This window comes from Gymnoscopelus microlampas (genome assembly GCF_963454915.1).
Source record: "Gymnoscopelus microlampas genome assembly, chromosome: 4".
NCBI lineage: Eukaryota > Metazoa > Chordata > Actinopteri > Myctophiformes > Myctophidae > Gymnoscopelus > Gymnoscopelus microlampas.
Window position 1 is genome coordinate 16,803,235 of NC_139941.1, and position 27,585 is coordinate 16,830,819.

The window sequence follows — 27,585 nt, forward strand, 5'->3', positions numbered from 1 at the left end:
TCATTCTATGTTAGATAGGTTGGTTAGCTGGAAGCTGAGAGATTCTTCGATGCTGTGGGAAATTGATGGGCGAGTCGAGTCTTCTAGATCCTATAGCCCAAAGTGACTGGTCGTTGTTGATTGGCTAGTTGGTTGTCAGGGAATGTGATGTTGACAAGTTCTGCAATTAAAAAAATAATAATAAAATATATAAATAAAACAAATAATAAATAAATAAAGGGTTAGGCCATATTTAATAAAATATTTTTTGGGGGGAAATGTTTGAAAATAGGATTTAATTTCTTAATTTAGACTGCATTTAGACTCACCTACTACAGAGTTGCTATAGTAGGTGACATACCCATTAAAATAAGAAAAAAAATCCATGAACAGTGTTTTTAATTTATATTTCTACGGTTGCTAGACAACTAACTATAGCCAATCACATGACCGTCCTTTCGTGCCATGGGATCAACAACACTCGCCGACAATAAAAAAAAGAAAAGAAAAGAAGCTAGAGCTTCCTGCGTGACGTCACCAGACAGCCCGTCCACCAATCAGCGAGCCTCTCCTTCCATCACAACACATCCGTGTTTGCAGTCAGTGTTGCCATGTCAGCTTATTATAAGCGACTTTGGGCTTCTTTTTCTGCAAAGTTGCATGAAAATATTGGTTAGTTGCGAGTTGCGTTTTTTTGGGGGGGTTTTGTTTCTAAAAAGTAAGGTGCTTATTTGGGCTTGTTTCCTAAATGTTGTTTAAACCAGTGGTTCTTAAACATTTTCAAGTCAAGGACCCCCAAATGAATATGTATTTGTCTGCGGACCCCCATTTGAAAATATGTTATTCCAGAATCCAGGGACCCCCACACAAGATTTGTTGTTAGCCTAAAAGTTTCAAAATTATTCCATTTTTTCACATTTTCTTCCACGATTTAAAAAAAAAATAGATGTATAAGCTCAAAGCCCTTTAAATATGTTTAAAGGGCTTTAAGCTTGTTTAAAGGGCTTTGGGATGGTTTCCTAGACTCTGGTTGCTTGTTTCTCTCGCACGAGCTGGCAACGATGGTTTGCAGTCTGTTTTGATGGTGGATGTCAGTCACAGCAGCTCCAGAGAGGATTCAACCCAACAAACCAAACCAGCCGCTCTCTGATCACACCACGTTGGACCCTTATATACTTTATTATTACACTTATAGAGTCAGAAGAAGAGCGTTTGATTAAAAAACATAGTGTTTAAAAATTGTATCCCATGGACGTCTACGTGAGACAACTAGCAGTGCCATGGGCCAGCTAGCTATATAGGCTAACAAAGCAGCCTTTTTAGGTTGATAAACCGTTAGCTTGCTTGCATCAATATTCAAGATTGCTTTATTTGTCATTTGTTTTCCATCTGCAAGCAGCTTTAGAAAAGAAAGACATTCCTAAAATAATAAAACAAACAGTGCAGAAAATACTGAATTTCATCTCATCTATTTGAATGCATAGGGAATGCACACCCCATCATCTGTTCTGTTCTGTCAGTGCAGCGTGCATGTGCAAGAGTCACATTGTGATTTCATGTCTGTAGCTGCACATCAACGCGTCTCACAGGCATGATCTGCTCAGCCAGCTGCTAGTAAAGCGTGCAAAAATGGGTTAGCTGAAGTAGTGGATTGATTGATTGAATATTTAATTAGACAGAAACGCAAACAGCACAGTCAAACACTTAGTCTAAAAAGATCACCCCCCCCCCCCAAAAAAAAGTCCAGTGGACTTGTTTCCATAGAGGTCCTAACCTCAATACTGGAATGCATTGGCCTCTTTGTGTCTGGGAGTTCTCTTTGTGTTTTAATAAAGACAGCTAGCCTCTCTGCTAGCTGTCGTCTGAGGGGTTGAGACATAGTAAGGTATTGTCAGACAGTATTACATACATCCCAGAGCTCAGACCTACAGAGGGTTCTGACTGAGAGCTCACTGGTGGCATCTCCCCAAGAAGACCATGCCATGATGGTTCTACGCCGATTACTAAGAAAGCGCTGGGTCCTGGGTGTAGTCTTTGGACTTTCCCTCATCTACTTCCTCACTAGCACACTCAAACAGGTAATTTGGAACTAATGTTGTCCCGGCTGTGCCGTGGTAAGGGTTGGGATCCTTAAGGATTTTAACGATTCTGGTTCCTTAATGGTCAGATTCCTTAACGGTTCCCTATAGCGTTTCCTATAGGGGGTTCCAAATGGACCCTAACAGGTCTGTAACTCTCTGAGAGTGTACAAATGAAATTTGTACACTCTCAGAGTTATGATGGTCCTTGAAATGTAAAAGTTTGAGAATCACCGGTATTGTAATTGACGTGAAGTCCACATACCAGCTCTGACAGTGTGATAAACCGGCTCCAGAAACGGTTCCAAATGTGATGGAAACGATTCCGGTTCCTCAATGTTGGATCCGGTTCGTCCTTATTTCTCCGGATCCCAACCCTAGTGCTGTGGTAAACCTCCCTGAGCCTGTCGAGCTATAATCTGTGATCCAGAGCGATGCAAGTTATAAAATGATTTGCCGTCGTATGTTTTGCGCAGGAGGAGCGAACCATACGGGACCGCACCCTCCTGGAGGTGAGGGATCCGGACCATCGCATCCCGTGGAAGGTCCGCTTCAACCTGGGCAACAGCAGCCGACAGATCACTCAGTGCAGGAACTCCATCCAGGGCAAGACGCTGCTCACGGATGAACTTGGTGAGCACTGAGATAGGCCTGGATTGAAGTCCTGGCTCTACCTTACAGATATGTGTTGCCTAGCCGCAAGCAACTCTTAGATGCTATTTTTTATATCTGGCATCTAGAGTTGCAATACCAACCCTTGACAGCCCATACATCCAAACAGAAAGGTCCGATCTCATTGTATTAAACAACGTTAAACTCACAACATTGCAGCTGTACGGAAAGCTTGGATTATCCTCTTTGTAGACTGCCAAGTTTTTGTTTCATAAAAAGCCACCATAGACATGTTATGAGCTACTTTCTGTCAATAAATCCTGTGCAGGTGATAATCTTTCTAAGTGTTTGAGTTTGGAAGCGCTCGTTGGAAATCACTCAACGGTCCTGCGTACCACCTGTTTCTAAATTGCACATAATGCTGGAGGCAGAAGGACGTTGCGTTACTGAACACGAGCGCTTCCAAACTCCAACACTTACAAAAATTCTGTCTCTACTCTGGCTCTACCATGCAGATATGTGTAGCCTTGTGAAGATTTTTGGTCTGAGTGGTTCTCAGACTTTTTCATGTCAAGGACCCCCAAAATAACATGTATTTGGCTGCGGACTCCCATCTGAAAGGAGTTTGTGCCAGGGACCCCCATACAAGATTTGTGTTGTTAAAATGTTTAAAGAGAGCCACTGATCTGGGTCATTGTTAACGATTCACAGGTTATGTCTGCGAGAGGAAGGATCTGCTGGTGAACGGCTGCTGTAACGTGAACGCTCCCAGCTCCAGGCAGTACATCTGTAAAAGCTGTCTGGCCAATGGCTGCTGCAACATCTACGAGTACTGTGTGTCTTGCTGCCTCCAACCTGACAAGGTAGTCTACATAATGTTGGGACTCTGCCCAGGGGCTTCTGCAGATCCTGTCTACTGCATCTATAGCACTGTTAAATCCTGAGTGTTAGTTTAACTCTGAGTGTGTACAAAGGGAACAGAATGAACCTGTTTGGTTCCATTTGTACACTCTTGGAGTGAAATCAACACTCAGGATTTTACTGTGTACCCAGATGCATTTTGCACAGTTTCTTGAGACATTGCAACTGCTGTGTGCTTATCTTTTACCATGTAAGATGAGATATGACTCAAATACTAATCTTGATGGACAACACCTTTCACCTAAAAACATCACATGGCAGTGGGCTTAGCATGTAAGCACAAACAGTCGAGCACAGATTGAAATCAGATTCTGTGCCTTACCCCATTAAAACCGAGAAAGCATCTGTCATTTATAGATTTTAGCTAGATATCTTCTCGGTCGGATGGAAACCTCAAAAGTAGCAGATCTACAAGCTCAAAACGTGCCGTTTCGCACCGCGCTTCGAGCTTGTATATCTGCTATTTTTTAAGATTTATTTTTGGGCTTTTTATGCCTTTATTATTATTTATTTTTTTATTTTTTTTTATTATTGTTCGGACAGTAGGCTGACAGGAAATGGGGAGTGACGCGCAGCGAAGGCTGTCGGGATCGGTACTCGAACCCGCAATGCGCTGTCAGATCTGCTACATTTGATGCTTTCAGTGTGACGTATGATCAAGTAGGGTGTTAATTTATGAAAAAAAAAAAATAATAAATCAAATATGGAGAAAGAGGTTTCTTCCCGACAACATATGTTTTTCAGAAAAACGATTTAGAAGGCATTTTTAGAATCGCCCTCGGGTCTAAATGTGCTAATTTCAATTTCTCTGTTCCTCTTCCTCAGCAACCTCTGCTGGAGCGTTTCCTGAACCGTGCTGCTGAGGGCTTCCAGAACCTCTTCACCGCAGTGGAGGACCATTTTGAACTGTGCCTGGCCAAGTGCAGGACGTCCTCACAAGTAGGTATAGACTAAAGTCAACTGTGACATCTCAGCTCAAACGGCTATAAAACAACTTGACGATTAATTGTCGGACAAATAATTGCGATTAACGATTTTATTGCGTTTTTGGCATTGGACATTGGAACATATGAATAAAAATTACATTTGTTTTCCTTTTAAGCTTTGTAATAAAAAATTGCACAGGGCAGATATTATGCCAAATAACTGAAATATATAAAGACATTACATAATAATGATATAATAAACGGAAATAGCTCATCTACAAGCTTACAATCTACGATCTAAGCTTGTAGATCAACTATTTCTGCTTCTGTATGCATTGCAAGCATTTTTCAACACTATTATGACGATTACGCAAAATAGTTGCTTCAACATTGACACCACATTGTACACATGTGCAATAGTGACTTTGCTAAGTATAGCTAAGGCAAGTTGAGTCAGTCAGTCACTTAGTATTAAAAGACTTTCACTTATTGATACAGTATATAAAATGAAAATTGGCAATATTTGCATTCTTCATGACTACTCTGTAAGAAACATAGTTTAAGTGGGTCAGTCCATCTGATAAATAACAGTGATTTAATGAGGTGATCTTGACTTGTACGCACATTCTGCATTCACAGGTGTCATGTCAACCAGAATATCGAACAACGGCCAAGTTATTTCACCCTTTAAATTCACCCTAATCATTGTAGAGTGATAAATGGGGCTATTGAAGTTTATATATTTGCAGATCTACATACAGTATCAGGTAGAATTATGCAACTCATGCATTTTAGATATTGCAATACATATTGCAAAATAATAATAAAAAAATAAGCATATTGCAATGTAAAGTCCACTTTGCTAACTTTGTCAAAAATAACTAGAGAGCCATTGAGTAATACAATGAACCAGTTACCATTAATCTGGCAATTGTCAGTTTATTTATGTAGTGTGAGTTAAGTGAGCTAGTTAGTTGATATTATATAGGCTGCTCCTCTTCACAATAAAACAAGTTTTTGGATGCTGTCGGTACTGGAGACTGTCTCATTGGAAGACAGAGGAAACAAAAAGAATACATTTCTCTTCCTTAACTACGCTTGAGGCATTCCAGATACATTTAAATATTTGTTACATGGGTGCTTTGTCTTTGTGGTGTTTTATGGTAGTTTGTGTACTGTAAAAATATTAAGAATTGAACCACATGAACCCTAGCGTCCATATTCTGGGGCGAACAGTTGGTGTAAATAGCAGATCTTTTGATGCATTGTGAGCTTGTAGATCAGCTACTTGTTGGCCAAGAGATTTGTTGTACAGGGACAAAAGGAGAGGGCCTAGTTAAGGCCCCTGGGAGACTCCAGTCAACGTATATACTGTATATATAAATATAGGGTTTAAGTGGATAAACACCGGATAGGACCTAAATACCCCAGAAGTAGTGTATTACACATAACTCGTGACTGTATTTGCCTGCGTTTTAAGTATTCCCATCCTTTATTTCTCCTACAGAGTGTTCAACATGAAAACACCTATCGAAATCCTCAGGCGAAGTACTGCTATGGAGAAAGCCCTCCAGAACTCCTTCCTATATGAATGTTTGCTATTCTATCCTATCATACTAAGGAAGTACAAGAAGAACAGTGGTCCTAGAGAGTGCACATGTGGGACCACTAATGGTGCCTGGAGAAAAACAAAACAACAAAGCCCTCTCCATCTCTGTCTGAATTGCTATTTTGGACAATCTTGAATTGCAGTGACATATATAAGGCTTGATAACCATGCCTCCAATAGCAACCTCAGAATGGACAAATGCTGTATGTGACTTTGTTATTTACACTTCATAAGTGCATAGAAATGCTTCATAACTTCATCCGTGATGATCATCAGGTCTACATTAGCAGGCAGCTCATCCGATGGAATTATCTTCATACCAACCATCATGTAATAGGCTTCATTTTAAACCCTGACATAAGGCAATAATGTTTTATGTATCGTTGGGTATTTTTAAACTGCAAAAGAATGTATCATAACTTATGTGTGTAGCGCATGCATATGGAATAGCTATTTAATAAAAGTAACTGTGAAATTAATTGGCTCATATTTTATGCTTTTTAATTGTTTTCAAGACAGTATTTGCTATAATGTGGAATTTCAGTGGAAATTCTCATTATTATAAAGAACGAATGTAACTAGAAATGTAAAATAAATATACAATTTGCTTTAATTAAACTAATTCCAAAAAGATTCAAAAGACTTTTGTTGTTTTGCAAAACTGATTTTAAATTTAAATGTTAGGCACTGTACAGTATTACCTAACAATTCTGACAATTTTGAGCAGCAACCCGACTTTCCAGTAGCTTTAACAGATATGTGTTTTTGAAAACTGATGTCGTAAAGGCAATAGACATTTGAAAAAGAACAAAGTCTTATGTCAGGCAGCTTCCGTGCTCTTTCTTAACCACCAGAACCGAGAAAAATCACGGATGATGAAATCAGTGGCAGTAATGCTAGGATGAATCAAAAGACAACATAGAAAAATGTCTTTATCAAGTCAATCTGAAAACATTTCCAAAAACGATGACTCATATGACGTACGAAGCTATAACATTGTTTCCCAAAATAAGGTCGCATTATGGGTTGTGTAGTAATATCCCGTTTTTTGTTTTTTTTTACCCAACTGCTCTTACTTTTTTTTAAATTATTTTTTGTATGTATGTATATATAAAGTTTTTTTTGGGGGTCCCGTGGAGAAACCAAATTTCTATTTTGGGTCTCGAGCTGAACATTTTTGGGAACTCCTCCTGTAGGATCATGAAACCTTTTATCACTGAATATGAATTGAAAACTTAATTTAATAAAGACGGCACACACATCAGTCTTGTTTGCAGCGCAGTTGTTTCCCTTGCATTGATGTGACAGAGATTGACAGCCTTATCTGCCTTACTGTGCACTGTCCATCTGTCCACAAATTGCAATATGGACTATAGTGATTGGAGTCCAAACTGTTGGCTCCCTGAAGATGATTCTTATCAGCATTTCATACCTCAGGCAAAGTAAACCAATCACATGGGAAAGATGGTCAGAGCAGCACAATTAATCATTCTGAAGGCACAGAAAACAAACTGTGTATTGTAATTAGGAAATTTATTAGAACTCCTTCTCATTTTTGCCTCGTTGGCAAGTTGATTAATTACGGTCACTGGAGAGCAGCTTGTTGTCACTAAATAAACTATTAAATCAGCAAAGCCATGGTTCATATTGTCAGTACAATAGTTAACTGGGCAAGAATAAAGCTGCATTATTCTGCATTAGTCCAAAAGTAAAGGCTAGAACATAATGAATCTCTATTGCATGAAGAATGGGACGAAGAATTTGTTATTAAATATAATATCATTTATTTTTAATAGAAAATAATATGTAGAAAATGTAGAAAGCTTAAAAAACATGTAAATCCAAAGCAATACATGATGGAACTGAATTTCATGATGTGCAGAAATGCAGTAGTAAAGTGGTACATATAGACCAATGCCTTTAAAATGCTATTCATGTTGACATAGATAAACTGCCACAAACAATATCCATGTCTGCATAACACATTACATTAAAGTTTGCATCAGCTCCAGACTTACAAAAGATAACCGCTCCCCTCAAAGTATTTAACAAGAGCCGGCTTGATAGGTGTGCGATGTTTCATATTGACCTTTGACTTTTGAAGCGTGATTTCATGCTGCAGCCAGGCCAGGTAATCCCTAGATGCCCCCAATAGCGTATGTCCCCACTGTTTTTTCTCAAAGGTGTGATTTGGCATATTGGGTCTGGGTGGTCTTGGGGAGCACTCCCCTCCAAGAACTCGCTTCAGACAGACAGCGAGGCCTTTCACCCTTTTAATAGCCTCTTTGAGCTTATCATGAAGGTCGTTGGCTTTGGGGTTTATGTCGTCCTCCTGGTCCTTCAGGATTTCAACCAGGGCTTGGGTCATGAATAGCAGGCTACACTGAATTTTTGACCCAGGCTGAGAAGAGTTCTTGGGAGTGCGGAGCTCAGGAAAGCCAGGGGACCATGGAGGGAGATCGTTTCCATTCCATTCATTCTGGAAGGAAAGAAAAACAGTGTCATTAAGTAGAATTTGATTCAATTAATCTGCAGAAGATATAGGGCCAAAACCCAAATGCCATTATTACTGTATAATTCTTTAATTATTCACCCACTCCTTAACCATAAAAAAATGATGTCATGATCACGTCCTTCTCAAAGCATATTTAGCACACAATATGGAGCCACTATGGTTATTATTATTCGTTGAAGAAATCTGCACAAAACCCCACTTTGTCTTTACACCCTAAAACAACCAAGGATTAGGTAATTCAAGAATTGTATTTTACTTTTATTTTGTATTTTTGGCCAATTCAAAACCAAGCGATGAAACACCCAAAACATATTTCAGTCCATGAATTACAACAACACAACTGTTTTAGAAGTTAGAAATGTACTGTAAAATAAAATGTAAGCCTTATTCTGCTGAAATGGGTTAAGTGTGAAAGAAAATAGCTTTAAAACACCATGAGATGAAGTCTAATAAAGGCAAAAGCAACGTTACATTAATAAGGCAAAGAAATACTTACAAAGAGGGTCAAACTCTGTCTGACAAGAGTTTCAGAAAGGATTGTCAACTCTATGGGCCTGCAGGGATCACCGATGAAATGACGCCTCAAAGGCACATGGGAGGCATCCATGCTTTGTCTCACAATCAGCACCCAGAAAAATGTCACCTTGAGAAATCCTGAGGAGATGTGAGCACAGTTACAATGCTTGCAATGCTCACCGTTCAAACTTAAATTAGAAATGTGAGTGTTTGTGTCGCTCTGAAAGCACACAGATAGTAATCCTGTATTGGTAAAGGTTCAAAGATATGGTCTGCTGTTAAGAAATGTCAGACTGTCACAATGTTTTTTGTTGAATGGTTGAAATGATGAAAGTATTGTTAACTGTACCTGAATTGTGCTTCATTCTGAAAGACGAGAACAAGTGCACAGTTGTCAAATATTTTTAAAGCAATGTCAGAACTTTTGCAGTGTGTGACTGACTATATCCAAATCACACAAGATGCATTTATATATATTCAGAAAGACTCATAGAGGAGGTGTCTCAAATAATGACTTCCTTCATATCTGTATCCTTTGGTTAAAAAAAAAAACCCACACACTTCAAAGTGATAAAGATCAAATTATTATATGCGTTGCACGTCATTTCTGTGTCATGTCAATTGCATTTAAAATGTTCACATAAAAAAAAAAGAGAGAACAAATGTTTTGGTGTTGCAAACTCAAACAGATACTGTAGCAAAACAAATAAATAAATAAATGAGTAAATAAAAGATTATTGCCGCAAGTGACAGTTTGAAGTTACAATCCCAATAAAGAATATATCTTCAAACAAATACAAAGAATACAAAGTGTAAAAATGTATAAATCAAAGGGAATGCTAGGAAAAGTATCACTGGCTCCTCTTTATGATCTGTAGGCTACTCATAATATAAACTGCTGTCATCAGGTAGACCCATGGGGTTCCAATTAAATAAACATAAAGATACCTGAATAGGTGTAAGAACTCTTTCATCCCTTCAACAGTGTATCTTCTAAACAAGGAGGGTGCTATATGATGGGCTGTGTTACATGTATTTGAATGTACTGAATGTGTCACCAAAAACATGTCTGGACCTGTTTTTGGTGTTCACTTCATGTCTGTCATTGCATTATAATTCTATGTATTTTATGTGGCAGATGGTATGTCCAATAAAGAAAAGTAAATGAGAATCATTGAACTTGTATTTTATAAAATGATAAACTGTGAAATGTTTCATTTTGTTGAGATTCTACTGTTGATAATAATAACGCCACGTGGCGGCAGTAGCTTAGTGGGAATCATGACCATCTGGGCAGCCATCAGCTGGGTGAAGCTGAAACTGAACCCCCTGCAGGATTGGGTTCACGGTGGAAGTGGGCTTACATTGTTCGCGTTGGTAATGGACAGGTTGACAGATGAGGACAGGCGGGAGGCACCGTGGACTATGATGTTCACACACAGTTAACATTGTGATATGAAGTGAGAGGAGGGAACAGGTTGAAGAGAGTCTGAAGAGAAGAGGAATGCAAGTCAGCAGGAGTAAGACAGAATACTGTGTGTGTGCGTGAACAAGAGGGAGGACAGTGGAACGGTGAGGATACAAGGAGGAGAGGTGGCAAAGAGGTGAAGGAGTTTAAAATACCTGGGGTTAACTATCCAAAGTAATGGGGAGTGTAGAAGCTCTCCATGGAGCACGACCGTGGATTCCTACTACATTACACTATACCACTACACTATACTGTATATCATCTTAACATTCTTATACCATTACATACTGTATACACATTATTGTTATACTATATTATGTTATCATATACTATCTTACACTATTATATTTGCTACTATTGTTATTGTTACTACTTGTATCTCTCTCTGTCTCTCCCTCTCTCTCTCTTCTTTCCCCCCGACACGGTCGAGGCAGAAGGCCCCCACCCTAGAGCCTAGGGTCTGCCTGACGTTTCTTCCAGCTAAGGGGGAGTTTTTCGGTGCCATTGTCGCAAAATTGCTTGCTCAGGGTGGGACTGTCGGGTCTCTGCTCTACATGTAAAGTGTCTTGAGACAACTTGTTGTGATTTGATACTGTAATAAAATTGAATTGAATTGAAAAAGAGTGAGAGAGAAGATGTTTGTGAGACCAGCCATGCTAAAATATATATGGCTGGAAACGTGTGGTCCATTTTGCAGAGCAGTGGTTCTCAAACATTTTCATGTCAAGGACCCTTAAATTGATATGTATTTGGCTGCGGAACAGTGCGGACCTCCGTTGGAAAATACACTGCTCAAAATAATGAAGGGAACACTTTGATCCCTTAATTCTTTTGAGCGTTTTTTGTTAGCAGTATGTACACAGTTCATGAAAACTCAAAATAATTAAGGGATCAAAGTGTGTTCCCTTAATTATTTTGAGCAGTATATTTTGTGCCAGGGAAGATTTGTGTTAAACAATTTCTAAATATTTTAAAACATTTCTTCAAGAATTTTAAGCAGATTTACAAGCTCACAGCACATTGCATGGTGTCACATGAGCATCTAGATCAACCGTTTTTGAATAGCCTAAGAAAAAATAGGGTTAAAGTGGTTAAACTGATTTTGATGCTATATTAATTACTTTTGGTGGAGACCCCGAACCCCACTTTGAGAACCACTATAGCATTATACAGTACTTCATTTGCATACAAAGTTCCCTCTCATTCACAGTTACAGTATACTATGGGAGATATGATATGGCCTTTCAAATGTTGAAAATTAACCCTTAACTATTAGTGTCACTATCAGGTTGATTGGGCAAATATTCATATCATATCTACTATTCCAGAAAGTTTCGGGAAATTGCCAAAAGCCGAGGGAAGAAGAATAGTAATGAACAAATGTAAACACAATAAGGTTTCAAACCCGAAGGGAATAAGACGTCGCCTATAGTACAAGATCTTTCTCATTTGTCACATATTATTACTGGTAAACATGTTTGCTGAAGTCAAAAGTGCATCAGATGAGATTAATCTGGCATGCTGTCAATGGAAACATCTTCATTTGATCATGTCATCTCAGCCCTAATGTGTGTACACTACAGAGATTGCTTCATACCATCAAAACACATGCCATCACCCTCTAGCATCACACTTCCTGTGTGTGTAGATGAGACACTAACCACAATATCCTTACAACCCTAGGAGGTTTAGAGTAGGTCAAAGGGTTGTCCAATCCTAACAAACTGCTCAAAATGTTACAAACAAACAATAGTCCCCAAACTATTTACATGGTCAGGCATTGCACATTAGGATTAGGATTAGAATGGAATAAGGCCAATTTGATGCAAACGATGGAAAAGGAGCGCACACCAGTAGTAAGGAGATGCAAAGAAAAGAGGTCGCACAGCTCGTAGCCACGATGCAATAACTTTCTTTATTTTTATTTTACCAATCAATGTTTCGACACAATATACAGTAGGTGTTCTTCAGGGTATGACGGTTATACCTTACAACAGAAAACAGATTTGCTGCAGGAATACATTTTTGTTTCGTTTTTTTTAAACTATTTGATGACTTGTTGTACAGTCATTATCAAGTCAACAAATAATTGTGCATCATCTGTTTATTCACTAGAAAATGAGGTCAGTAGAGCACAGACCTCCGCCAAGGTGTTGTACTGCTTCTGACATAGTCCTCTTTTGGCCAATATAATGTCATGATGCTACTGTGAGCAGTTAACCAGTTCTTGCTGGGCCCATGATAAACCTTTTTTCTAAATATTGTGGTGTCATGGTAATCAGTTTAGAGGTTCAAGGTCCTCCATGTTCACATCATGGAGGACCTCACCTGGGACGAGCACATCGGCCAAGTCGTGAAAAAGGCACAGCATGCCTCTTTCACTTCAGGTGGCTGAAGAAGTTCAGCCCGGGGCCAAAGATCCTACGGGCCTTCTACAGAGGCACCACTGAGAGCATCCTGGCTGAATGCATCACCGCCTGGCATGGGAACGGCACTGCCCTGAACCGCAAAGCACTACAGAGGGTGGTGCGGACCGCTCAGATCATCAGTGGATGTGAGCATCCCTCCATGCAGGATATAAATAATATAAAGGACGGTGTGACTTTAAACACCACAGGCCTATCAAAGACTGAGCCACCCTAACCATGGACTCTCTCGGCTGCTTTCATCTGGCAAGAAGTACTGCAGCCTCAAAGCCCGGACCAGCAGGCTCTGGGACACACTGTTCAACCAGGCTTATGAACAGTGGACACTAATGGTCTGTTGCCTGTCTGCCTGCCATGGAACCAAATTAAACAAAATAAAGGCTTTTTTGGAGATTTGCTCTTCTACTACTAGACAGCTCCCTCAGGCAAACACAGTGCACACACACACACACACACGCACGCACGCACACACACACACACACACACAGGTTATCCTGTATATACAGTATTGTATAATGAACACCTTATCCTTCAATGAATTTATCACACACACACACACACACACACACACACACACACACACACACACACACACACACACACACACACACACACACACACACACACACACACACACACACACACACACACACACACACACACACACACACACACGCACACGACTATATTTCATGTTTCATCATACAGGCTACATTAGAGGTTGCGGACAGTGACTTATACTACATGAGAGACACACAACGTCTATACAAATACATATGCAGCCTGCATATAAGGGAATAAATAAACTAATAAATATAAATACGTTATAAATATTGAACATCAATAAATAACACTATACAACGTCTAAAAGTTTAGCACGTTGCTAAAAAGATTTCACCCTCTGCTGTCGCACACAGCCTTTTCCTCCAGGTCCATAAGTTCTTTCTCCACCTGGCCAAACAGATCTTTGAGGCTGGATAGGATGGCCCATCCATAGCGTTGGATTTTAAAGTCATCAGTGTGGGACAACTCTGGCGGGGCCTCCGTAGTCGGGACACGCTCCGGATCAAGGATGTTGAGCAGCTGCTTCATTGTTGGGCTATGGTTAAGCTTTATTCGCATCATGGTCCTTGTCATGATCGTCTTGAGGGGCTCTGGACTGTCCCACACTTTATTCTGGTACTCCTCTACCTTGGACAGGTGCCAGAGGAAAAGCATCTCCTTGGTGTAGATACTCTGCAGCTTCTCTGTGACGTTGGAACCAGAGATGGTGGCCTCAGGGACCTCCTCTGGATAGGGCCCTTCCATGGTGCCATGAACTTTCACCTGTAAGAACAGAGAGGGTAACCTGTCATCATTCCGCTGCATTCTAATATGGCACCAACCACATCAACCAAGTTTGTGCTAAAAACCCATGCAAATAATGTATTCCAAACTTGACAATAACCATTTTGACCACATACAGAATACGGAGGAAGAGCTGCTGGGTTACTAGTCTAAACAATGTCGAGGGTAAGACAATTCAAACCAGGCAGCAACACTAGCAGGTTCAATCTGGATCCAAATGACACATATTGAGTCACAAGTGTTACATGAGGATATCCCCATTGAGCCTAAATATTATTACAATGAATTAAAACGGCTGCATGGAAGGCCGAAATCCACATAAGATGTGACAAAACCTGTGCTGTGATATTCACCTGAACTGAATGGACTGGCCAGTAATCCTGTGTGTGTGTGTGTGTGTGTGTGTGTGTGTGTGTGTGTGTATACGCACCCACAGGCGTGTGCAACTATGGGAATAATACTTTGTTGCACAACTGCGACAAAAATAACTCAATACGTCAACAAATCGTATCATGTCTTTCAGTTGAAAATGACAGTATAGGCTAAGTTAGGCGTTACATAGTAAATGTATGTCAAATTGTAGCTCTAAGAGTGCACAAATGGAACCAAATGGACCCTTATGCGTACATTTGGTTCCATTTGAAAGTTCGCAGAGTTACATTTTTACTGGGTAGGCAATCACTGACTGGTACTTACATACGCTTCTAATGTCTCCATTGTTTCTTCTCTTACTAGCGTCGAAAGATTCTGAGCCCTTTCCAGAGTCTGTTTACAGTCTTTACTCACTGGAGCCAGGAACACTGGCATCACCGTGATGAGCAGGAGAATGAAGAGTGGAACTGTAGGAAAGAGGAGAGGTTGGCCACTTTGTTGAAGTGAGATGTGATCGCGTGTCAAGTCTGCACTGACACTCTCTCTTTTATCACATTACTGTAAATGTAATAATGCATACAGTAATATATTGCAGTTTGAATATGTATCTTATTAATATATCTAATCTAAACATGCAAATAATTAAATAAATAGATTTACCATTCTGCTTTAGAAATCCATTAAGTTGACATTTCATGGTGACAATAGAAATGTTGCTCTGTCAAAATATTGCAAATGATAAACCCAATGGGAAATTTTTGCTACCAAAAATGCAATAAGGCAACAGGTCTATATATATTTGGAGTGACCTCCTCCCATACATGTGCTCACACACGCACACTTACAAAGACTTAATACAGTTTCCTAAAATAAATCCTTGTGACATCATTCTTATGACAAAGGGTGTTTTTTATGTATGAGTTTGAGTTTAGGCGTGGTTTGTCATATCAGTGTTTCCACCATGGTTATTCAACATAAAAAAGGAAAGGTGTCAAACAGAGGGATGCTTCAAATGACCATTCACATGGATTATGCAACACACTGTAATTTTATGACAGCTGGATTTCTGATCTCTGACCTACTTTTACCACTTAGTGAATAGAGAATAGTATTCAACCTTTTCTTTGGGGACCCCTGGTACCAACTTCCTCTTGTGAGGAAGTTAGCTGCATTCATTCTATTGGTCTAATAAGGCCGAACTAGTTAGACACTACGCAGTAAAACCCTGACCGTTAATTTAACTCCAAGAGTGTACAAATCTATAGTAAAATTGTAGTGTACATTTGTAAATTCTCTGAGTTACACACACACACGTTGAGTGCTTGAAGATCTGCTATACTGAGCGCAACACCGGCATACGCCGGAGCATGAAATAAATTAAGCATTCGACTAAATGCTTGGTTAATTGGATAAGGTGATAAGGACCAATAGGTTGGAGTCAAATACAAAGTTTAAACTGATTGGATCAAGAGATGTGATGCAAGGTAGTATTCCTTTGGGGCAGGCATAGCCTAGCGCAGGGGTTCCCAAAGTAGGGGTCGCGACCCCACTTGGGGTCGCGGGAGACTGACGTGGGGTCGCGAAATTATTTTGGGTCATTAAAAAAAAAAAAAAAAAAAAATCATTTTTTTTTTTTTTTTTTAACTTTTTATTCAACAGAATGAATGAAATACCATCTAAAATGATCACAAATGGTACATTTTACCATTTTAACACATTACAAATGCGCACCGAACGTGCAAGTTTATGTGCATAAATGACCTCCAGGTTTAGGTGGGGTCGCGAGTCAATTTCCGCCTTATTTTGGGGTCGCGGGCTGAAAAGTTTGGGAACCCATGGCCTAGCGGGTAGAGGCTGGTTATAAGGTCATCAGGTCACCCCCCGTATCACCAGGTATACGTGTTGCAGTGTCCCTGACTAAAAAAACTACCCCTCCCCCCACACCTTGTAACCATGGGATATTTGCAATGAAGGGAAGTAATGATGATCTCAATTCAATAATCTTTATTGAATGAAGGGCACAAAATTACAATTGTGTACAGAATACTTATTTTACTTCAAAATGTACAAAATGTAAGTGTACCTAAGAAAACGCATCTATATGTTAATAGCTAGTCTTGAGAGTTTGTTGTGCAAATAACAAATTATAAGACATAAGTGTTCTTGACCTTGGGGGGAACATTTTAAAATTATAAGAAATGTTGACCTTTAGAAATAAGACTAGGCAAGTTCAGCCTGACCCTGGACCCTGTCTGACGTCCCCCTAATGCCATCTGATTTCTGTTCTGGTGGCAGGACTGGTAAACTGGAAGTCGAGTCATTCTTTTGAAATAAAATAAAATATTACGCTTTGAAGTGAATGCGTTTATCTTGCCAATGCCAACTATGAACTAATGAAGGACTTTCCTGCTTGACTAGAGTATTGCTGTGATGCAATTACCTAGACAGCTGAATTTACACTCATTCTAAAACACAGAGCATGTGTGAAGCTATAATGATGGTTAAATCAAAGCAAATGAGCACATTTCAAAATCATGAGTCCGTTTTGTCTGTTACAAAAGCATTATGTCCAGTTACTTGATGGGCTGTTCGATTTCAATTAACATTAGATGCATTGGCCTGCGTTTGTTTGAGTTGAATTGGTCGGCAAAACGACGACAGCAGACGAAGGGAGTGATATGCCTTATACTCCGTCAAACGATGAAATCACATGCTGAATATAGCCGTTTTACAAGCTTGAGCTTGTATATTGGTTGGCTATTTTCGGCATGCAACATCGTCATATGTAAGTATATAGTCGCAGCAGGCTATAGTCATGCATGTGTTCCAACAATGTGGAGCCAGTCAGTTAAACACTGACTTTTATAGGCACCCCCCTATGGTCTGGCAATTTTTTTTAACAAACATCCTTCCACTGTTGGAACCTCTGATAACAATTTCTGTTGTGTTTTGTAGTAGGTCTATGTTCCCCTCTTCAATGCTAACCCCACTCCAGCCCTAAACCCAAACCTAAATTGAGGGAACATAGGGCTGACTCCGTAGTTCTAGAAGTCTCTTTTACATTACCTGCATATTAATTTCAAATCAAAATGGGGGAGCCTTGTCTTAGAAAAAAAAAAAAAAAACAGAAGTTCTACTTGAACTTAAAATGAACATGGTGTTAGGTCTATTAGACTTCCGCCTTCAACCTTTGTGCTTCACATTAAACCAAAAACACCTGATAGTCCCAAGTAAGAAATCAACCAATGACACAATCAGCTCCTTCAGCTACATGGCAATACAACATAAACGGCGCTGGAAGACTCAAAATAACATTTACAAGTACAACAGAACTTCAGCCCATCGGTCTTGGGTTCTGTGTGTTGCCTGGGAGTGAGTGAATGAGCCCTATATACTGTATTATATGCAAATTCTGAACGTACAAATTTGCGCACATATATATTTGTAAATATATGCATTTGTGCACTCAATTTAGATCCAATTGTGCATTTATGTGTGTCTGTATTGTGTTTGTAAATGATGGCGAGTCCCAATGCGTCAGTGCCCCAAATATGTAAAGGGTGATTTAAACTTAGCTTTCTCGTGCGCTCGTATGTCGCACACATTAGAGAAGTGCTCCTGGCAGTCATGGCAACAGGTTCATAGTAGGGTTAATAGCTGCTGGCATCGCAGTGCCAGTCTAGGCACAGAGGTAAGGCAAATTTATACATCCTCGAAGAACCCTTTCAAAGTGTCGCTCGACGAGCACCACGTATTTTCAACTTTCAAGTGTCGAGCATTCCCAGTTGAGAATGCGTCATTTATGTTGAGCGACACTAGCCGAAAAGGGTCATTCGACCTAAGGGTAAGAGTAAATTAGCCTCCTCCTCCGGCGTGGCCCTGCCACCCCAAAAGCTCCTGGAAAGCGTTGGTCGGCGGGTGGGCGGGGTCAAATGGAGCGGGAGACATCTGTTGAGTTTTGGCAAAATCAACTGGCGGCAGGTTCCTTCCTCTGTTGCTGGAGAACGTCCGTCACACTCACAATGTCCTCCTCGGGGACCTGGAAACGAAGCAGAGGTGAACAGGAGAAGTACAATGAACAGGGGAGAATCACTACAGTATCGTGACCGCTAGAGTTGTCCGATATTGGCTTTTTTACCGATAACCGATATACCGATATTGTCCAACTCTTAATTACCGATACCGATATCAACCGATACCGATATATGCGGGGATTATTGTGATTAGGGTAAGCTCAAATTTCATATCACACACACCATATACAGAACTCCTGTAACTTAATTATAAAGCCAAAAAAAAAAAATGTTTTTTTTTTTTTCAAAAACCGATACCGATATTTTCCCGATATCAATTTTTATGCTAATATCGGCCGATAATATCGGACATCCCTAGTGGCCGCAACAGCCGCTGACATTTTATTACCACTTTCAACCTGGCATCCCTATTTTGGGCATCTTTAGGTGAAACATTTCCAACATTTACATTCATCACACACACACACACACACACACACGCCATGCAAGAAATATGCCTGAGTCATGTGCGGATTGGGGAATAAATTACTGCATTTATTCACAAATACCCTGCCTAGCTAGGAACAGTTTTCCCATCTGTCGGTACAACCACAGTGAACCGTAAGGCCCCACTCTGGGCTGGATAATTCACTAGAGTGGGAAGCATCAGGCATCAGCTATGGTAGAGGCGGGGAGGGGGGGGGCGTTAAAGAGCAAGGGAGATGCCAATATTGTTCAACAGATCTGGGAGCAGTCCCTAGGACTATCTCGTTATTTCCCCCATTTTGGTTGATGTCCCACCTCCCAACATTCATATCGAAGTTACATATATCTAATAATTCTATAATGGAATCATAAAAATGTGGGCAAGTTTGGTTCGACGGGTTTCAGAAGTATTTAAGAATAGAGTCCTTTAGGGAGGAGCTAAAAGCCTAATTGAAAGTCTGTCGTACAATGGTGACCCGCGCCCCAAAATAGCAGATCGACAAGCACACAATTGTGAGCTCACAGTTGGCGCACTGTGAGCTTGTAGATCGGCTATTTTCAGTGTGGGACAACATTATACCTGAGCTTGCAGATTGGCTATTTCATTGCGGGACCCCACTATACGACAGTATCAATCTGGCTTTAGTGTCTGGACGGATTTTGACAACAGGAAAACAACAACATGGACAGTTGGTACGTGCACATTGGCCGGTTGAGTCATGTCTCAATGAAAGTATGATACAGCAGCACATAATATTTTACAACTAATTCCATGTGATTGAGTTGCGTGCAATCTGCTGCAGTATCACTATTGTTATTTGGAATACGTCTACACCCAATCAGAACTGCAGACCAAACCACAGCAGCTCCCAGGAAATGGAAATCTCTGTAGACCACTACACGGATCTGACTCAATTACTAGAAACTAGAAACTTCCTTCCCTTTTCACATTAGTTTTTTTTCTTTTCTGGTATAGCCTTTTATGACAGATAATGTGCTCAAATATACTTTGCATGTCTTCCAGAGTTTTATTACCACCACCAATTATGTTTACAGAATGAATGCAATGCATTAGATCTGTTCCTTTTCTATCTGGAGTGTTAATTTAACTCTGAAAGTGTAAACTCTGAGTAGAATTAAATGAACACTCAGGATTTTGCAGTGTAGTTATAGTGTGAACTGCTGAACTGTAAAGCCTGTTTATTACAACACACCTCCATCACATTCATGCATACAGTCCATATTGATTAAATGCAATCATGTTCAATTACTTTTAGTGTATACATAATTTTACAAGTAAGACGCGCGAACGCGGGAAGCGAACGCATCTCGAAAAGAGCAATAAGAATTATCTCAGAGGAGTGTAATTAGTCACCGAGGGGCAGGCGGATTTCAGGCATGTTTTTGTTTTTGGGGCAAACTGTTCTCAAACTACGGCGTTTTCAACTTGCCATCCGGCCTGAAATATGCAGAAATGACATGGAATTCTTAGATATCCCAATAGATGAACTCGTGTAGATGCTTGTAGATGTGTTTTTTTTGACTGTCGCTGCTATATTTTTCTCAGAGGAGTGTATTTAGTCAGCCAGGGGCACAGGCGAATTTCAGCCACACTGTAGTGCATGCAGGCAATGACAGCATGAGTCACAGGGGGGCAGCCAATGAGAGCGTGAGTCACATGGGGGTGTGGCTGCACACATACTGCACACAGACAGACAGAGACACAAAGACAGCACGTTTTCATAGTATGCTCCACTTGCGCGGAGGCGCGCCTTCTTCCGCTGCGTTCGCAATGAAAATATAAGTGTTCTATTTGACATTGAAGCTACTCATGCAAGCCAGCATGAGAAAACTTACTGAAATCACACAACTGGTTCCAAGCGGTGGATGTTATGCAATATTGCAGAGTAAAAAACACACCATGTATGAGGTCATGACTAATGTCATCTACTGTATGACCAGAGCTGCCAACTCTCACGCAATGAGCGTGAGACACACACAAATGACCCTCTTCACACGCCACACATCGTATTTCTCACTCCATCAAATCACCCCAAGTGGAAAACTGAGTCAACTCATGGTACTCCTACTGTCAGTACTCCCTTATTATGACAGTGAATACACTCCATTCATTCCCACAGTATACACATTATACTCCATGTGATACATTCTAGTTCATCATAAAGAGATATTCACTTTTAATTAATGAGTGGTTATTATTAGAGATGGCTGTTTTGCTTCAGCCATCAAATCAACTTCTGTTTAGCTTTTCAATGGATGAAATTAAAACATTCATCCATAATCTTCCCATGCTAGTAAAGCCTGATAAAAGTATCAAACTCCCTGTAAAATGCACCAGAATACAGGAAATCTACTCGGTTAAAAAGTAGATCACCCCCACCAAAATGATCACAAGTTTCTGCCTCAAAATTACTTTACTCGTTTAATTATTGAGGGTTAGATTTGGAGAATTATAGCACACCCACCCAGTGCAACATACCACCTGTACCTGGTTGGGGTAGTACAACTGGTATGGGATGCAACATAAAGTACAACAATGAATGCAAAATACATTTCATAGGTGACTCCATGGGTTGATAAAATAATAATAATAATACAAATTATAATAATATTTGCTGTACACACCACAAAATCTCACTCCCAAGGTTTTCTGAAAAGTTGGCATGACCTTTGTGTATGTGTGCATGATTATTGAAAACATGAATGCATTTGTACAAGTGTCACCCTTCACACCTCTGTTATTCCCTAACCAACTGATAACAGTACATACTGAATCTATGAACAATCACACAGAAGGCGTCATTTAAAAACCCCATGATTAACCAAGGTAAATTCGTAAAATTCCAGAAATTGAATCAAGGATGTCATCTTGACATCACACATGATTGAAGAGATACAGTAACTATCATGCACATCAATGTGAGAGCTGAATGAACCACTTAAGCCCTATACACACACACACACACACACACACACACACACACACACACACACACACACACACGCACACACGCCCTTTTGCTGCATGTCATCCCCCTCTCTATCTCCTACCTAACCTGTATCTCTACTGACTGTCACTGTCTGTCTAATAAAGCAGAAAATGCTGGGGGAAAAAATCATCTAGAAAAAATAAAGGTGCATGTAGAGGCATTATCTAAGGAAATTAGGTAAAAGTATTTCAAACCAATTGGTTTTGGTGACAAAATGACCATCAGGAAGTGTGTGAATACCTTGCGACCCCTTTTATTTTTAAGGAATTTAAGACTTTCTTTGAAATGCTTTTGGGAGGAGTATAAAGTATCTTCTGCCTCAAGGACCTCCTTGCTTACTCCTCCTCCTTACTATGAATTATAGGGAAAGTTGATATCTGTTCATCTGCAAATGATTCACCATTCAATGCAATTCACAGTCATTTCACAACTGTGTCAGTCACACCTAGGAACAATGATTTGACACCAATTGCCTTAGTAATGCTGAAGCAACTCAGCAATGCTGTTTGATGCGATTACACATTCTTCTAGGTTCTTCTTCTTCTGTCACAGTAAACTCCTACATGAGCCAAAGATAGAACTATCATTCTGTGTGAGAGGTCACCACTATGGGAATACTTACCTCCTCACATGTGTGAATAAGCAAATTCCTCAACTACCTGAAAGTTAACCTAGGTTTATGAGCTTTTTAATGTATTTAATATCACCACAAAGATTGCTATGCCAGACATGCCACCCTATGCCATCAGTGGTGAACAGTGCCCTCTGTTGGCCAGAAGGGAGACACCAAAACGGTGGACTCACCAGTGCATGGTCAAAGCTGAAGGTGCTTATGTAATAGGCAGAGATGTCGCTCTCCGCTAGAGGCTGAGATATCTGGGCAACGATGCCACACTCATCTGGGAAAAGGAAGGGAAAAAGACACAGGAATGCAGTGAAACTATAAAAGCGCACAATTAAGATGACAAACAAGCATCACATTTATGAATTTAGAACTTCAAAGGAAAAGTAATATTGGGGAATGTAAAAAGTTACATTAGTTATGAGCTAAATTAACACTAAGGGATTTTACTGTGCAACTTACCAAAGCCTAGAGGCTGACCCCCGATGCGCACCATCCTCCAAAGCTCCCCAGATGAGCTGGTGAACAAAAGGTCAGCAGGGAACCTGGAACACAAAAACAAAACAACACTGATTGCCACCAAGGAAACAAGTCACTGCAGACAAAAAAATCTTTAAGTCATTGAGAGGATGAGACAGGCCTTGTTTAATGATTGTTTGACATGCTAACAAAATGATTAGCTGAGATAATAAAAATATGCTTTTAAATAACAATAAAGAACATAACATAATCACAGCGATCAAAAGCAAAATAGTGGTCAACTAAAAATACCCACAAATCCCACGAACCCTCTCTGTTATCAGCAGCTGCTTGTATTAAGATAAGAATCTTATACAGCCTGTACACAATCACCGTGATTTTGCAGTAACAAAATAAATAACCATCATAAAAATTACCCATTGACAATATATCCATTCGAGGCTCCTACATGCCAGCCCCTAATTATTAGGTTGATCAAGTATAAATAAAGGTTTAACCAGAATCCTAGAGCCTCTATTCTAGGCATGTCATAATAGGTGGACATTTGGCAAAAACTAGCAAACATTCTGCATAAGTAGGCAAAAATAGCAGATCCACAAGCTCACAACATGCACCGTTGCGATGCATTGTGAGCTTGTAGATAAGCCATTTTCTCTACTTGACATAGAACAACGTAGAACAATGTATATAAAGGTATAAATGGTTAAGATCCTTACTGTCTTTGAGCCTCCGTGTCCATCACCAGCGAGATGTAGCCGTCAATAAGAGAGAAGGAGAAGAACTTGATGCGGTCTAGTTCTGGGCTAGATGGAGCGCCTTCCTTAGGACTGTGAGGGCAGAGAGAGAGAGAGAGGAAACAACCATTGTAGATTATTATGGTTCTTTTAACCCAGTGGTTCTCAAACATTTCAAGTTCAAGAACCCCCATAACTCTGAGAGGCTACAAATTGAGCGACATTCCATTTGTACATTCTCAGAGTTACAGACCTATAAGGGTCCATTTGGAACACCCTCCATAAACCCTGAGGGTCCCGGGACCCCACATTGAGATCCTCTGTTTTAACCACATGAAGCCCATCATGTTGCATTGCGACATGCTATTTTTGGTGAAGAGATTTGATGTTAAGGGAAATAAGGAGCGGCATGGAGAAGTGGGCAGCATATGCAATTTAGGCAAGATCAAGCCTTCCACAGGATATCTATCTATCTATACATTGTTGCAGGTTTACGCTCACGTGCGGCTTTTCCACGCGGTGGAAAAGCGGTCTTTTGTTTGTTTGCTGTATTGTTATCCGACAGTTACACCAACATTGGTTACCTATCGAGGCCAGCTTAACTGCTCAACTTTTCAAACTTCTCTTCTTAAAGAATCTGAAAATGTCAATGACAGTTGATAAAACAAAGTTTATATTATCAATAGGCATTTGTCATTATTCAAATAAAAGTTACTAATAATAAATAATAAAATACACTAATCTTATATTAGAATTGGCATAAGGGAGGACAGGCGAGCGGGCGAGAGGTTGGACCACGCCATCACACTCATGTCACCATGACTCAGCCATAACCATATACTAAGGAGTTCCCAAAGCAGCTACACCCAAATATCGAGTGTGTTGTCAATGTGTCATCATGGCATTCAGGCACAAACAAATCACTCATCTCCATATATGGGGCCATTCCCATTATTGGCATATACTAATGACAGGGATCTGTCATTAGTATCTGTCATTATGATTATGACCATAGAAAAAAGGACTGGATAGATACAAAGATCTCACTATATAGCCATATCAGTCTGACCGGCGGTGCAACGTAGGCATGAGGGCGTGTAGTGGCCCGAACCTCTAGTGAACATACAATCACCAGCATTTTTTTTTGTAATGAAGCAAAATAGATCTAGAAAGTGCACTATTTAAGCTGCTTCTCTTTACACATTACAATGAATGAATCCCTTGAACCCTAGTGTCCCTTTTCCGGGTCGAACATTCTGCACAAAAAGCAGATATACAAGTTTTATTTCGCAGATTTACAATTAGGTTATTATAAAACGATCACAGCTATTGCCTACAAACTTATCACATCAATACATTTAATAGGCAGTGCTTGTTCTGAGTGCAACGTTACCAAATTACATATGCTGACAAGCCCTCCAAAGCCGTTTGACAAGTGACCTATGCGTTTTAACAAATATGCTGCCACCTTGTGTATGAAGTAAGTATCACAACAACTGTAAACAGTGAAGTGTAAAATTCACCTGTTGGAGTAAAAGAGCACATCAATGAGCGTGGTGGCGATAGCTGGCAGTGTGTCTGGGTCCAGAGACATGACACAGAACTGGTTCTTGGGTATCAGCACCGGGTGGACTGTAGGCTGGATAGCTAGTTACAACGGGGACAATTGAAGGTATTCAGGTATGAACTGTTAAGGTGATGTAAGGATGTAAGGGTATAAGTGTGTGTGTGTGTGTGTGTGTGTGTGTGTGTGTGTGTGTGTGTGTGTGTGTGTGTGTGTGTGTGTGTGTGTGTGTGTGTGTGTGTGTGTGTGTTTTTCCACATTGACATTTATGTTGTTTTATGCAGATTTCAGACAAGAAACATGAATGGTTAAAGCATCGCCCTGAGTACTACTGTATTGGGTACAATAAAACAACAACCATTGCATAATACTATGCAATTTCCACTGAAAGGTACAATCACTCAAACTCGCAACGTCATCATAGCATTATTACCTACGTAGTCTGCTTGCCAACGCACACAAACATCCCCAGCTGACACATAAAATGTTTGCTTAAGGCAAAAAACATCATCCGATCCCTTTCCACAAATGGAACACGCCAGGTGGTGTTGTTGTGTGAATGGGTCCTCTTTGTCATAAACAAACAGACCCCCCCCCACCCAACTTGTGACTCTCCACTATACGACACGAGATTCAGGTTAACCATCACAAAACCAAACATTATCTCATTCCTACCTTCTTTGCCGTTCTTCTGAAGGCCATTGGGTACGTCCTGACCGTGTACGGGGACAGACTCTCCTCCCACCTCTCTGTAGATGTTGAACTCCTCCTCGAGGGTGCTGATGACTACCGACAGGTCCTTCTCCTTGACCTATATATAAAATCAGACATGTAGGACAAATAGAGATGGAGGGGGGAGGGGGCATTTTAGTAGAGCACAGCTGATATATCGGCCATTATTTGACTTTCTTGCAGCCGATGTGTCCCGATTTTTAACCAGCTTCAACCTGATGTCCCTATTTTGGGCAGGTTATTATTATATTTTGTACAAAATATCGGTCAAAACATCAGTAATAGGTGGTTTAGGACTCTCCAAAATCCCCCCCCATCTCTGCTGAATGTAATACTTCACTACACGTTAAAATTGTGAGCGAACAATATGGTTGCTTCTTCTCAACAACACCCAGAGGGTCAAAGATCACCTTTGTGAGACTCAGGTTTACAGAGGTGTTCAGAGCTTTTAGTGTCTCTCCACTGAATCTTTTAAACAGAGAATCTCAACCAAGTTCAGACCAAAGATTGAGAAGAAGATTGTGATGAGACAAAAACATTTAAAGCCTGATTTATACATTTAAAGCCTTGATTTATACATTGTCGCACGACGGCGTTGAGTACCGAAAATACTAAATCCAGTACAAGCTCACAATGTTTCGCATCCACAAGGCGTTGGTAGATTTGACATTTCCAGTAGGCAACACTGACGTACAATGGGTGGAGCATAAATTAAGCATTAGAACCTTGCCAAGAAACGACCAAATGACCGAGCAACCACCAAATCAAATAGGCCTTACCAGGATAAAGTCTGTCTGATAGGTGGAGAGCATGAAGACGGACACATGCTGTTGGGCCAATGGGGCGATCACCGACCTGGCGATCTTGGTCACGCCCACGGCCTGGGAGCTGCTGGACGCGTTGCCGTTGGAGACCACGTTGAGGGGCAGCCAAACGGACCCCTCCACCTGAAGGTGTTCCGAGGCCTGGAGCTCTGAGGGTGGCGGGCAGCAGGTGGACATGGGTGGAACAAAATGAAGAATTCATAGACATATTCTTGAGTTCATTGTATCCTTCAACTGTGTAGAGGAAAATAATCAAACATTAAAATAATGTTTCACAATAAGGAGGGAGGGGGCTAATATGAACTATGGTTTATGTCAAAAGAAAAAAGAAAAATCTGAATCTAATTTCT

At 40.4% G+C, this 27,585-nt stretch overlaps 3 protein-coding genes across 5 annotated transcripts in view; 1 reads left to right on the top strand and 2 right to left on the bottom strand.

Annotated features, from left to right (window-relative positions):
* Positions 1–1,060: 1,060 nt before the first annotated feature.
* spring1 (SREBF pathway regulator in golgi 1) lies at positions 1,061–6,600 on the top strand. 2 transcript variants are annotated; one of them, XM_084054927.1, is made up of 5 exons: positions 1,061–2,057; positions 2,534–2,690; positions 3,381–3,532; positions 4,416–4,529; positions 6,024–6,600. In XM_084054927.1, the coding sequence occupies exons 1-5, from the start codon at positions 1,962–1,964 to the stop codon at positions 6,105–6,107; spliced, it is 603 nt and encodes a 200-aa protein (XP_083911053.1). In that variant the 5' UTR covers positions 1,061–1,961; the 3' UTR covers positions 6,108–6,600. The 2 variants fall into 2 exon arrangements, with proteins under 2 accessions (XP_083911053.1, XP_083911052.1); XM_084054926.1 differs by lacking the exons at positions 4,416–4,529; positions 6,024–6,600 and adding an exon at positions 3,621–3,988 and having other exon boundaries at positions 3,381–3,580.
* Positions 6,601–8,013: 1,413 nt separating this feature from the next.
* LOC311043442 (uncharacterized protein) lies at positions 8,014–9,595 on the bottom strand. Its single transcript, XM_084054684.1, has 3 exons — positions 9,506–9,595; positions 9,137–9,294; positions 8,014–8,604 (listed from the first exon to the last, which is right to left on the bottom strand). Exons 1-3 carry the CDS (start codon positions 9,519–9,521, stop codon positions 8,140–8,142), a joined length of 639 nt encoding a protein of 212 aa, XP_083910810.1. The 5' UTR covers positions 9,522–9,595; the 3' UTR covers positions 8,014–8,139.
* Positions 9,596–13,648: 4,053 nt separating this feature from the next.
* Positions 13,649–27,585, bottom strand: part of castor1 (cytosolic arginine sensor for mTORC1 subunit 1) — a 34,252-nt gene continuing 20,315 nt past the window's right edge. Inside the window, exons 3-11 of one of the 2 annotated variants that reach the window (XR_014600601.1) lie at positions 27,191–27,384; positions 26,355–26,490; positions 25,639–25,762; positions 24,098–24,208; positions 23,364–23,446; positions 23,084–23,178; positions 16,976–18,808; positions 15,094–15,236; positions 13,649–14,376 (exon numbers count right to left, since the gene is read on the bottom strand). Coding sequence is in view for 1 of the 2 variants with exons in the window: in XM_084054569.1 (XP_083910695.1) it covers positions 18,737–18,808; positions 23,084–23,178; positions 23,364–23,446; positions 24,098–24,208; positions 25,639–25,762; positions 26,355–26,490; positions 27,191–27,384 (815 nt within the window). In the remaining variant the exon portion in view is untranslated. Of the gene's footprint in view, positions 14,377–15,093; positions 15,237–16,758; positions 18,809–23,083; positions 23,179–23,363; positions 23,447–24,097; positions 24,209–25,638; positions 25,763–26,354; positions 26,491–27,190; positions 27,385–27,585 lie in introns of those variants that run through there. The other variant, XM_084054569.1, reaches the window with a different exon arrangement.